Source organism: Phaethon aethereus (genome assembly GCF_964289735.1).
Source record: "Phaethon aethereus genome assembly, chromosome: 1".
Lineage (NCBI taxonomy): Eukaryota > Metazoa > Chordata > Aves > Phaethontiformes > Phaethontidae > Phaethon > Phaethon aethereus.
This window is the reverse complement of record NC_138575.1, coordinates 148372325-148384517: the sequence shown is the minus strand read 5'-3', so window position 1 is coordinate 148384517 and position 12193 is coordinate 148372325. Positions and strand designations below refer to the sequence as shown.

At 43.1% G+C, this 12193-nt stretch overlaps 1 protein-coding gene across 1 annotated transcript; it reads left to right on the top strand.

The window, feature by feature from the left end:
• Positions 1-3458: 3458 nt before the first annotated feature.
• Positions 3459-10571, top strand: TXNDC9 (thioredoxin domain containing 9; the record flags this gene model as incomplete). Its single annotated transcript, XM_081999239.1, has 4 exons — positions 3459-3647; positions 5814-5932; positions 7853-8107; positions 10454-10571. The coding sequence occupies 4 exons, from the start codon at positions 3459-3461 to the stop codon at positions 10569-10571; spliced, it is 681 nt and encodes a 226-aa protein (XP_081855365.1).
• Positions 10572-12193: the final 1622 nt, after the last annotated feature.

Sequence of the window (12193 nt, the reverse complement as noted above, 5' to 3'; positions counted from 1 at the left end):
GCCTCACTGCCCCCCCTCCGCGCATGCCAGCTGCACTCCCGCAGCCCTTCGCCTGGCTCTGCCAGTCCTTCATCCCCAGCACTGCCAGAGGTGAAGCGCGAACAACGGAAGTCCGCCATCTGCCCCTGTGGTGACTGGCCTCCTGCCGAAACAGGGGGTCAGAGGCAGCAGGCGTGGGTTTACAGCTCGGTGCAGAGGCAGCAATCAAATTTCTGCTCTGGGGACAGAAGAGGTTTCCCTGCAGGAAGGCTGGCCGCCGGGCAGCAACATTTAGAAGTATGGTATTTCCTTCCCCCCTCGCCGGATTTTCTCACTGAACAACGCTTTTCCTTCCTCTCTCCTGCAAGAAGCCTTGCAGCACTGAGAGCTGAAGGGCTGCTGTGCTCTCTCACAGCAGAGCCTGGACACTGCTGCTGTGGGGCGGGAGAAGACAGCCCATACTCGGAGAAACACAGCACAGAAGTGAGACAGCAAACAGTGTGTCTTACGGCAGAGGGGCTCGGAGGTGCAACCCCACCTCCTCCTGCCCCCGTTTCTCAAGTGGTCACAGGGATCACAAGCATCACGCTATTTAATGCTCTCTGAGCACTGCACGTTTTCTGTTGCTGTCATCACCTCATTACAATAACTCCTTTTGCAGACAGAGCAAGCCTCACTTCTCTTCATCTTTCAGCCTCAGGACTGCCACCTCTATCTTGCTTCACTCCTTAAAATCCTTACTTCCTACTCTCTCTGCCTTTATACAGCTCTAACTCCTTATCAGCTTCTCCCACACAGGCTCCCAGTGGACCGCAGATAAAGCCAAGGGTTTATCTTCCTGCCCCGCACTTCAGTACCGGGGAGTCAGATTTCCAGGAAACAAGAAAGCAGAACACTTGCGGTTTTTTTTTTAAATACCCTTTAATATCCCATTATTTAAACCTCTGTGGATCTTCTAGCGCACTTACAAGAAGGGCAAAGAGACGGCAAGCCCTGGCGACTCCAACACAGCCGTCTTCTCAACGATACTGCCGGAGCGGCCCGGCCGAGCCGCCTCTCACCTTCCCGAGCGCAGCGGCCGGTGCAGGGTAGCGCTGAAGCGCCGCGGGGGCCGCCCTTACCTCACGACATCGCTCGCGGGGCCCGGCCCACACCTGCGGCTCCCGGCCGTTACGCCCCCGCCGCGCCCCGACTCCCTGCAAGGGGCTCGGCCTCACACGCCCAACCCCAAGGAGGAGCCGCCCCCCGAGATAGGCGGTGGCCAGGAGCCCTCTCAGCTGCCGCCACGAGCCCGCCCCGCTGCGGTCGCACGCGGCGGGGCAGGGGAGAAGCAGGGGGAGAAAGCCGCCGCGCATGCCGGGAGGAGCGCCGTCGCTAGGGGAACGGGAGGTGGGTGGGCTGCGCGTCCCGGCAGCAGCAGTTCCCGCAGGGGCAGCGGCCACGGGTGAGTCCCGCTACCGGCAGACGCACCTCCCACGGGTGCAACAGCCCTCCTGGCGCCGCGCATGCGCGCTGGGCACCGGCGCCGTAGGGGCGCACCCGCCGCCCTGGCTAATGAATGCGTCGGGGAGCGCGGCGTGCGCGCGCACGCAGCAGCCAAACCCGCCCGGCCACGGTTCTCGCGAGACGTCGGCGTGGGCGGCGGGCGTGGCAGGGAGGGGAGTGGCGCGGCGGACGGGTGAGTGGTGGTTGTGCGTCGGGGCTTCGACCGTTCGTGGCGGGGGGCGACTGTGGCTGGAGGAGGGCGAGGCTTTCCCTGGAGAGCTCGTCAGGAGCTGGGCGGACGGGTGGACGCACAAGCGACCGTTGTTTGTAACGGCCCTACGGAGGCGCGGGGCGCCTGCGCGATGTCCCGCCCTGTGCCGGCGCCCCTCGGCCCCGCTGCGGGCGGTCTCCGGCGGGCGGTGTGAGTCGGGCCCCTCAGCGCCCTTCCCAGGCGGAGCGATCAGGGCCGCGGTCCCCTTGGCGGTGCAGAGTCCCTCGGGAGCGGGCTTTGGGCGCAGGCCCCCTCCTGCGTAGAAAACGCTCGCTGGCACCCAGGCTTCCACGGTTTGGGGAGCTCTCTGAGGACCTCGGAGAGGATAGCTAGCGGAGACTGGCTGGGATTGATTGTCCGTTTTCCTTCCTGTTTTCTTGGAGGACAAGCCTCCCTTTGGCCAAGCCGAGCAGGGTTCCCCCCGCTTCTGAAGACCTAGTGGCCTCCGAGCTGCGCTAGCCAGGTTCTTGTTTCCGCTGGAAATACAAGAAAGGCGGATAGAAAACACGGAAAGACTTTGCAGTTAGCAGCTTCGGGGAGGGGGACTGAAGACAAGGCGAAGCAGATCAGCGCAAGTCTGGCTGTGACACATGTGGAGTGTGGCAGTAGGCTTGGCACTGCTGATGTTTCATTGCACTTGGAGTGCTGCCGTGATGTTGGTACTTTGCCCATCCCTACTTAAAATGCTTTCTTGCCTATGTATGCAAGGTGTTTGCAAAGCCAGTGGCACAGTTAGTTTGGCTATTTTGAAATACAGCTGATTGTACTGTGGAACCCAAATTCAGCACATCAAATCTGTGGCCTGCAGGTTGAGAATCTGGTTAGGGTGACTGTGTACTGCTGCCCCATTTCAAAACTGTCACTCATTACAATGATAGTTTTTTGTAGAGTAAGTTTATTGGAGAAAACAATCAATTATGTTGTCCCAGGTCTTCATGCACCCCAGTCTTAGTATTTTGTGCCTTTTGAAGTGTTTGGGCAGGGGGAACCTTACAGAAAATTATTTTAGCCATGTTTCTTTACACAGCGATTAAGTAGTTGTTGTTGGAGGCTTTTAAATCCTTTTGCTGGCTGCTATAGGGTGGTGTTTGCAATAGCACTTTTCTTGTACTAATTGAAGTAGTGTATTGGCCTAAAGCGTTTGCTGTTGAGCAGTTGGTCTGTCTTTTAGCTGAGGAGAGAGGAGGTTAATTCAGATTTAAATATGCTTATATGCATCAGGTACTTAAAGTAATTGCATTTAAACTACTGGTGGAAGCTTACATACTGAACATTGCTTAGACTCATTCTGAGACATGTTACACCTCCTCCCAGCAGCTTGGAGCTTTCCAACTGCATCTTCTAGTTTCAGAATATTTATTAAAGGTACATGGATCTGGCTCAAGGATGAGTGTTCCTTTGGAACTGGTGAATTTTACTTCTTTATATTGACAAGTAATTTCAGGTTCCTCTGCACTTTCAACAGCTGCCTCTGGGATTGAGAGAGCTGGACTTGACTGGTATGTTTGTTGCCATCTGTGTCCATTGTGAAAGTATTATCCAAAGGGGGTTGCAGTATAGAAAAAAACTATCTACTGTTATCGTTGAATAGCATAGCATTTTGTTTCTCTGCAGTGTGAACTGCAAGGAAGAGAGGTCAGGCTTTTAATTAAGCGTTTGTATAAATGTTCATTTAATGTATCACTATTTCCACAGCTCTGAAGAGATCACTTTCTAGTTAAAGATGGCTGCTGATACCTCTGTTGAAATACTTCAAAAAGTTCTGGAGAATGAAATACTTCAGACTACCAAGGTTGTGGAAGAGCATCTGGATGCTGAAATGCAGAAGCTGGACCAAATGGATGAAGACGAATTAGAATGCCTTAAACAAAGGAGGCTTGAGGCACTAAAAAAGGCCCAGCAGCAGAAACAAGTAATTCCTGTAGTAATATAGGCTCTTGATGTGTACAGTGTAACAGACCTTTTGAAAATCCTAGGGAAATATGAACAAAGTGTTTTGGGGTTGTTTGGTGGTTGTTTTTTTTTTCTTCTCCCTCACCTTTTCTGTACTTACTAATTTTAAATTATCCAGGAAAGCGAGTGTCTCTCCATGTGTGCATGCTTTGTATTTTTTAACAGGGGGAGAGAAGAACCTCTGTGACTCCTTACAGTAAGGATAGGATAAAGAGTGTCTACAAAGAATTGAGTATGTCCGTATTCACTGAACATTGCTATCTGGAAGCATAAGCCTTGTAGGCAACCTGATCGTAAGCCTTTAGACTCCTTAAGCTTCTGAGTTCTGGAGATTATTAGTTATGGCATGTAAGTGATGCATGCTCTTCTCTTAAGGTATTTTGTAGAGGAATCATATAGGGTCTTTCCTTGTTCCTAGGGTGGAATCGTTTGTCCCGCTCCTTCTAACCCAATGAAATGTTGTTTTTGTGTGACTGCACATTTATTCTTGCAGGAAAGAAATTCTGCTTTGGTCCCTGATACCTCATGCTAAATTGTGGTCTTTATGCTCTCCAAAAAGCCTCTTTGAACATAGTTCTCACCAAAATTTTGGTAACGTATGGTGTGAGACCTGAATTGTAAAGAGGGAAGCCATAGATTTTGCTCCATCTAAGCGAAGCTAACCAAAGAAGTAGACTGGGTTGCAGGGGGAGGTGACTGGGTTGACAGAAGATGCTCTGGCTGTGGTGGAACCCATGAAAGCTAATGCCATGCTTTGAAATGTTATGGCATGGTTGTGATGCTGGAGAACTGGCAGTGGTAGTGGCTTTGATTCTCTAAACACTGAAGTGGAGAAAGTGGCACGCTACTTAATTGTCTTCAGAATTTCAGTTTATATTTGAGTCTAGTGGTTTGCTTTTTCAGAAGTTGTAACACTTGGACAGTCTTGGATGTGAACACGTGCTAGTTCTCGTGCAAAAACGTGTTCATGTCACTTGGTCTTAAGTTATTCTCATGCATTTTCAAACGCAAATTTGAAGTAGGATACTCCTCAGTGAAAGGAATAAGCTGCCACAGTATCCTGGAATAGGATTGTGCAGACGGGAATTAACGGATACCCACTGTTGAAGGATAAGTCAGTTCTTGATTTGCATCATGATGACTTCTTCATGTGCTCATACTTCTATGCATTTTTAATGTGTACAATGTTCAGGACATTCTTTGTTCTATCCTAATTTAGCTTACAGGATCTTTTTGGTTTGCTTGGAAACCCTTTTTTTTTTTTTTTCACTCTGCTAAGACAAAACTGCAAGATCAAGAACAGTGATTTATGTAATTCTTCCCCCCATACCTCCCAGAAACTGAAGTGTTTGGCAGTTCTGTCATACTGCACTACTTCTAATCATTTAGCTTAGTCCATACTTGTTTTAATATACTACAGTCAACTTCGGTTTTTGAAGTTGCCTGTAAATTTTAGCTTGTGAAACTCTGTTTCTCCATGTATTTTGTATAATGGTATGCATGTGTTTTCTGAATGGTTTTCTGGAAGCCTGGCTCATATTAAGATACCTTAAGTGTATTATTTGATAAGCATCTTCTGTTGCAGGTGAGTTAGTAGGCTTTTTTCTCACTGTTTTTTTTTTCATAGAGGAAAAAATTAGAAGAAATCCATTTTAATACATGTAATGACTTGAATTAGTTTTAGGCAAGAGTTCTTTGAGTGTACAAAAACATTTTATAGAGAGTAGCCCAAGCTGTCAATTAGTAGTTTTGAAATGCTGAGAATTTTCTGTTGGTGGTGTTCTCTTTGAACTAGTCTAGTCTTACTGAGAGGCTGCACTGCAGAAATTTGTGCAGCTGTGTACAAGATTTGTATTTCCAAATAAGTAAGGTAGCTTTACTGCTCATCCACCTTTCTTTTATTGAGAAAGAGGCAACCCAAAAGTATTGTCCAGCCTAGTGGCATTTGCGTATTTTCAAAACACAACTAAGAGGGAAGTAATTTGTTTCTCCTTCTGTTACTGTATGAAATGGGTTTCCACTACAGGCCCCCTCTCTTATTATTCTTAAAAGCTATAGAGCTTGCATGACAGGTGCAGGACTAACAAACTCCATACTAACTACTTCCTTTCATGTTTTCCAAAAGGAGTGGCTTTCAAAAGGACATGGAGAATACAGAGAAATCCCAAGTGAGAGAGACTTCTTCCAAGAAGTCAAAGAAAGTAAAAATGTGGTTTGCCACTTCTACAGAGATACAACTTTCAGGTATAGTCAATAAGCTATGCTCAAGAAACCCTTTGTTTATAGATGTCTACAAAAAGAGACATGTTCTTTTGTTCTTTCAAATCCCACAAATAAATAGGCCTTTTTAGAAGTATTCAAATTCCTTCATTTTCTAAATCTCGCACCCGTCTCAAGGCATTTTATTTTTTAATTTTTTTTTCCCATTCCAGTTAATCTGGACATAATTTGACAATGACTGATACTCTGTTACATAGTTGGTTAGAATATAAATATACAACTTCTTTGACAATATTTGAGAGTGCTGTGTTTCATTATCGATTTAGTTTGCGGGAGCCAGATCTGTAAATGTAGTGATTGTACAGGAGCAGCATTTCAAAAAGATCACTTTGGTTATTCCTGACAGAGGTATTGTGGACAGTTCTGGCAAATAAAAATATAAACAAAAACTTGTCTAGGCATCTTCAGAATTTAACCTTTTACTATGAAAGGATCTGTGGATACCAGTTGGAGCTGCTTTCCCTTTGTACCTGTACCTTTATGACTGTCACTTTTTTAGGGTGTGAGAGACCTAGATCTGAGAATATGTCCTGACTCAGAATAGGAACCCAAAATAAGGTTTTGGAAAAATTTCATATGTTCTGGGTTGTAGGCTGTTCCTCAGGGGATCTGTCTCCATGTCTTCTGTTAAACTGCAGTTGCAGAGTACTTTGTTGAAGGAGGAGCCAGTTGTCCTGTGGTTGGTTGGGTTTTTGCACCCCACCCCTGTGTTATGTTCACTCTAGCTTATAGAATACAAACTGAAACAGCCTCAATGTGAGAAACTGAAAGAAGTCAAAGCTTGATTATGCAGTGAGGTATCTGCGTCCCACATTTTCTAAGTTAAATGTTTAAGTTTCAGAAATATCTGAAGCGCTTGTATTTGGCTAGCATTTCCTCAAAGAATTTGTACTGTCTCTGCAATAAAGTAGCTTAGAACAGGTTTGGGTTGTTTAGTTCTTGTTTCTTGTACACTCAGACAGGAGAAAGAACTTCCTCTAAAGTTCTTTGTAAAATGTGTCGTGCTAACAACCAGATTGAAGCTAGTGTGTCGGGTTTACCAACCACAGTATCAAGTTGCTTTCATCCTTGCCCACTCTGGCTTTTTGATCTACTCAGCTCTCCTCTTGAGTTAAAGGACAGTCACATCACAGAGTACATGCAGCTAAGCCAAACCACTTAAAGATGACAGTCCAGAAAGTTGAGATTGCAGGTGACAAGTCACAAATCTCTGCCATTTGACAAGTATTTTGAGCAGTTCGTGTTGCTGTCATGTTAACTGAGAAACAATAATTGTGTGCTCACTCCTATCCCATTGCAACAGAAAAGTGAAATATTTTTGCCTATAGTACTACTGAAGCAGTCTGTGCAAATCACTTTTTTTTTGTTTTCCTCTGTACAGTGAGTCACTGCATCTCAGTTGTGGCGGTAGGGACTGAAAAAAACCAAAATGCTGCAACATGTTGAGAGTACTTTTCTGAATCATAGAATCTTTGGGTTGGAAGGAAGATGTGAAGTTTGTGATAGAGAAATTTTTCCAGCTGAACAGGCAGTGAAGCTAGTGCAGAAAGAATAGAAGTCAGAGGAAAATTTCATCAATAAATACAGGCCTCAAGAAATGAGAGAGGCTTTTAGGTGTATGTGGGAGCAGTTAGGAAGAAATAAGAGAAATGGATGGGGTAACTGTGCAATAAAGGTGCTCCAGGCTGTTATTCTGTTAGTCATTAAATCCAGCTACCTTTGAAACACGGTTTCTCTTGAAACTAAATTCTTAATTTCAAAGGTCATATCTGATGAATTAACATGATAGTACTAGCTCTTTACTGTTCCTTTAAACTGCCTCTAAAATACATGTTCTTCAGCTTATTCATTCTAACACTTTATATATTTGGGGTTTTTTCACAGGTGCCAAATAATGGACAAACATTTGACTGCATTGGCAAAAAAGCATGTTGAGACAAAATTCCTGAAATTAAATGCTGAAAAATCTCCCTTCTTGTGCGAGAGACTGCGCATCAAAGTAATTCCCACTCTAGCATTAGTAAAAGATGGAAAAACACAAGACTATGTTGTGGGCTTTACTGATCTTGGTAACACTGATGACTTCACTACAGAGACTTTAGAATGGAGATTAGGCTGTGCAGACATAATTAATTACAGGTAATTAATTGTTTTGTGATTGTTTTATTTTCAGATACAGTGCAAGGAGAACATGCTTCAGGCAGGAGAATCTGTAAAAGTTTGTAACTTTGGTATGTTGTGTGCTTAAGCCACATGAGAGTTAATCCAGTTATTTAATCTGTGTACTTTAGCAAGGGAAAGAAAAGAGTATCTCTTTGGCAAAGCATTGAGACGTTATAATGAGCACTACGTTGTCCTTTTTGTACAGTAGTAAAATACAGAGTTCTTGCCATGAACTGTATAGAGTAGCTATACTGCTTTGATAGAGCCTCTCAGAGTCATGCATCTAATGTAATCTAATGTAACCCTTTCTAAAACAGCTATAGATGCTTAGATGTCACAGTTGCAATGCAGTAATGTTTAAGCATTTTTAATCCACTTCAGAGAAAACTGAGCAAGTCATACTTAAACTGCATCTTAGTCCATGTTACATACAGGAATATGAATTACATACATAAATATGTTTTTTAGTATTAGGAAGTGCAAGTAAGTTGCAGAAGTGCAAGTAAGTTATCTATGTAGCAGTACAATATAATCATCATAAATGCCCACATTTAAGGTTACAGGATAAAAGGCAGAAGAAGATACCTGTCAGCACGATAGCCTAACTTTACAGGAGAATCATTTACCAGAACTTTCTGCTTTGCTTTCCAGTGTGGTTAAAATGTCATCTTTATCTTTTTAGGTTGCTTTTGGTCTTTTGTTTTGAATGTCTTTTGCCTTTTTTAAAATTTATTTTAAACTTCATTTTCTGAATTTATTTCAATGTTTAATTTCCAAATTTTGGCAGGAGATATATTGTATCTTAAAAACAAAGAAACTACCGTTCAATTTAGCTTAGTAGCTGTTGAGCTTCAGATGAAATGACTGAAATTTCTAATTCAAAACAAGTGGTAATACCCGCTTCCCAGTTCAGTAACAAGCAAATATGCGGAGGAGTCAAAGGCAACTTGGGTATATATTCTAGACAGCAACAGCATTTTGTGGGAGAAGTCTTTCAGTGGAGTTGCACCAAGCTGCATTGGATTTGCTAAATGTTAGTATGTTAGTACATTGGCTTATGGCATAATTGTACTTCTACTTGACTTTATTAGTACTGTGTATTCCACTTTTAGCTCCTCGTGGAGCAGGGGAGTTGTTTCGTTCTTCGTTCATTTTGCCAGACCCTGAGTTTGGTACCCTGGCTTTGCAAAGTGAGACACAGTATCTGCACAGCCCAGGAGATCCATTCCAGGAGACATCCATTTATGCACAAGTGTTGCATTGCCACACTGCTCTGAATATAATGTCCCCCTCTCTGGAGTTCCTGAAAAGGAGGTAGTCCTCCTCAGAGCCTAGAAACAGTTCTTTTCCTTCAACCTGCGGGATAGCAGATGGTGAAAGGATATACTGTATTTAGGGGAAAAACTGTTCAGGTCACATTGTTTGACCAAAATCAGGATTCAGGTGGTGTATTGATTTATTACTGACATGTAGTTAACTAGCAATCAGTGAGCTGCACACTCAGGATCAATATCGGCAAAATGTTATTTACAAAATGTTAATACCTACAAATTTCTAAACGCCCTTCTATAGCTAATTCCAGAAGGTTCTAATTGCTCGCTCATTCACTCACACTTAGACGCAAATGCCTCACAGGTATGTGAGTGAAAGCATGCATACTCTTTACTGAGCAAGGGGAGGGGATTCCCCTCTTTGCACACCCCTAGCTGTAGGAAGTGTGGGTGTTCTGGCTTTATGTGATCACCTGCTGTTCCCAATGATCCATGGACCCACACGCTGGTGAGAAAGCCCCCACAGGGTCATACATGCACACTGAGGTGTTCATCCCTCCATGCTCCCTTAACTGAAGTGCAGTGTCTGATGGGGAAGTCTGGCCTAGACAGGGATAGTACAAGGTGGCTTCTGGTAGTACGAAACCCAGTTTTGACTCATCTGTTTCTACTCCAAAGTCCCTGTTACAAAACGTTAGCTTCTGGCTCCTCATTTGTTTTGAAAAGCCTCTCTGTAATTCCCTGGTTACTGTTTAATCTTACAGATGTCTGTCTTTAGCATGATCAATTTGCAGCAAAAGCCCTTTCAGACAGTTTTTCTCTAGAGCTCCACTCACAAGTGCTGTTTACACTCACACGCCTGTCTTAACTACAGGACATTTTGTCCAGGATGTGCTATGCTAGCAACACTGCAGTGCTACTTAGGGTGGCTTTAGGGAGTAGGAGTTGTGTTCTCTTACAATGTTTTTCTGGGGAAACAGGTAATTAGAGTTGCTACTTACTGTCTGGATGAATAAGGCTTTAATCAACATGTCTTACTCTTTTCTTCTAGTGGAAACTTGATGGACCCACCTTTTCAAAGTCAAAAGAAATTTGGAACAAGCTTTACTAAGTTAGATAAGAAGACCATCAGAGGAAAGAAATATGATTCAGATTCTGACGATGACTAGAAGAACGGCTAAATGTATTTGTAAATCATCTTTTGTTTATGCTTGGTACATTTCTAAGAATGTTTTTTATAAAGCTTACTGCTCTTCATTACATCTGCACATAATGCTCATTTTTCTATACAGTTTTATACAACTGAGTCATAGCAGAAAAAAGCTTTTTTTTTTTTTCCCCCCTCTTTTGGAAGTCATTTGTAATTAAAAATCTGGGTCCTTCTAACTCAATAACATGTCAAATGATGAACTTTGTCTTAAGTATAAGTCTATGAAGTGCTTTGAAGTAACTGTTAGAAATAAGTGTACCAAGTCAGACCAAAGGTCCCTCTGGCCCAGCATCCAGTTTCGGTGGCCAAAAGCAGATGCACAAGGAAGAGTAAAACCAGGGTGAGAAGATAGCAATGCTTCCCCAGAATATACTTGAAGCAGTTTGTGGCTTGGGGAACTCTGTATCTGAGAGCATTTGCTGATTAAAATCCTGGAAGAAAAGTCTATTTAAATCCTCATAGTATCTTAGCATCCACATCATATGGCAAGGAGTCCACAGTTCAGCTGTGTTGTGTGAAGAACTATTTCCTATTGTTTTCCTTAAATCTGACAGTTCCAGGTTTTTTCTAATTTTCTTTGTTAATGGAGATGACAGACACTTTTTTAAAAGATTTTTCCCTATAAGCTCCTCTTCCAGTTGTCTTTTAAAATTTGTAATTACTTACATTATCAGTAAAGCACCACAAAATGATTAGTAAAAGAATTGTGCGTTTTAACAAATGATTGCGTATCTTATGGTGCCATATCACAATACTGAATAACTTAACTATGTTGCACTATAAGTTGTAAAAACAGTCGTAACTTCTGTAATTCTGAAATAGATGGTGAAGAGAAATGCCCTTTTACCATCTACATGCGCTGCATGTTAAAGCTGGTACCGCAGGTAATATAGCACATAGCAACAAGCATATTGAAAACAGCTGTGTTCACAGGTTTGTATAGTTCTGTGGGTTTGAATGTGTGGATTTTATAGGAGATGCTTTGTACAAGAGAGTAGAGTAGAGAGGTATTTGGGAGAAACCTTGATCCGTTAAGTTTAGATATAGCACCACATACTGTGTACTGTTCTTCGGTAATGGACAGAATTTTCAAGGGAGGTCTTCCTTGGTACACAATGTAAAATTTCTGGCTAGGTGAAGAGTTGATGAGTTTCCTTTTTGTTTTCAAAACAATAGTTTGCTGTGTGCTGAAGGACCTTTTTGAGGTGGTATTTTGAATCCAGTTGGCCCAAAAAGTAGTGAAGTGGGTCTAGTCAGTCTTGCTGCCTTGTAGTGGAGAACACTTGTGATTGGGCCAGCCCAGCAATATATCTCTGTAAGTAAGTTTAAGAAATTATATTTTGTTTCTGTTCATGTACATTGAAATAAAATTATTTTAATTCTAATGTTGACTTTTGCATCTTTTCAAGTAAGGTGGTCTAGGTGCCATGGGTTGTTTTATTTTCTTTTAATACGGTCCATCAGAAAGTTTCAGGTGCTCTTTCTAGATTTCTAGCAAACTACTTACAGTTCTGTCTGACATTACGACATCACTTTGAGAAGGCAGCCAGCTTACAGCTGCCTCTTAGTCTACTAGAACCA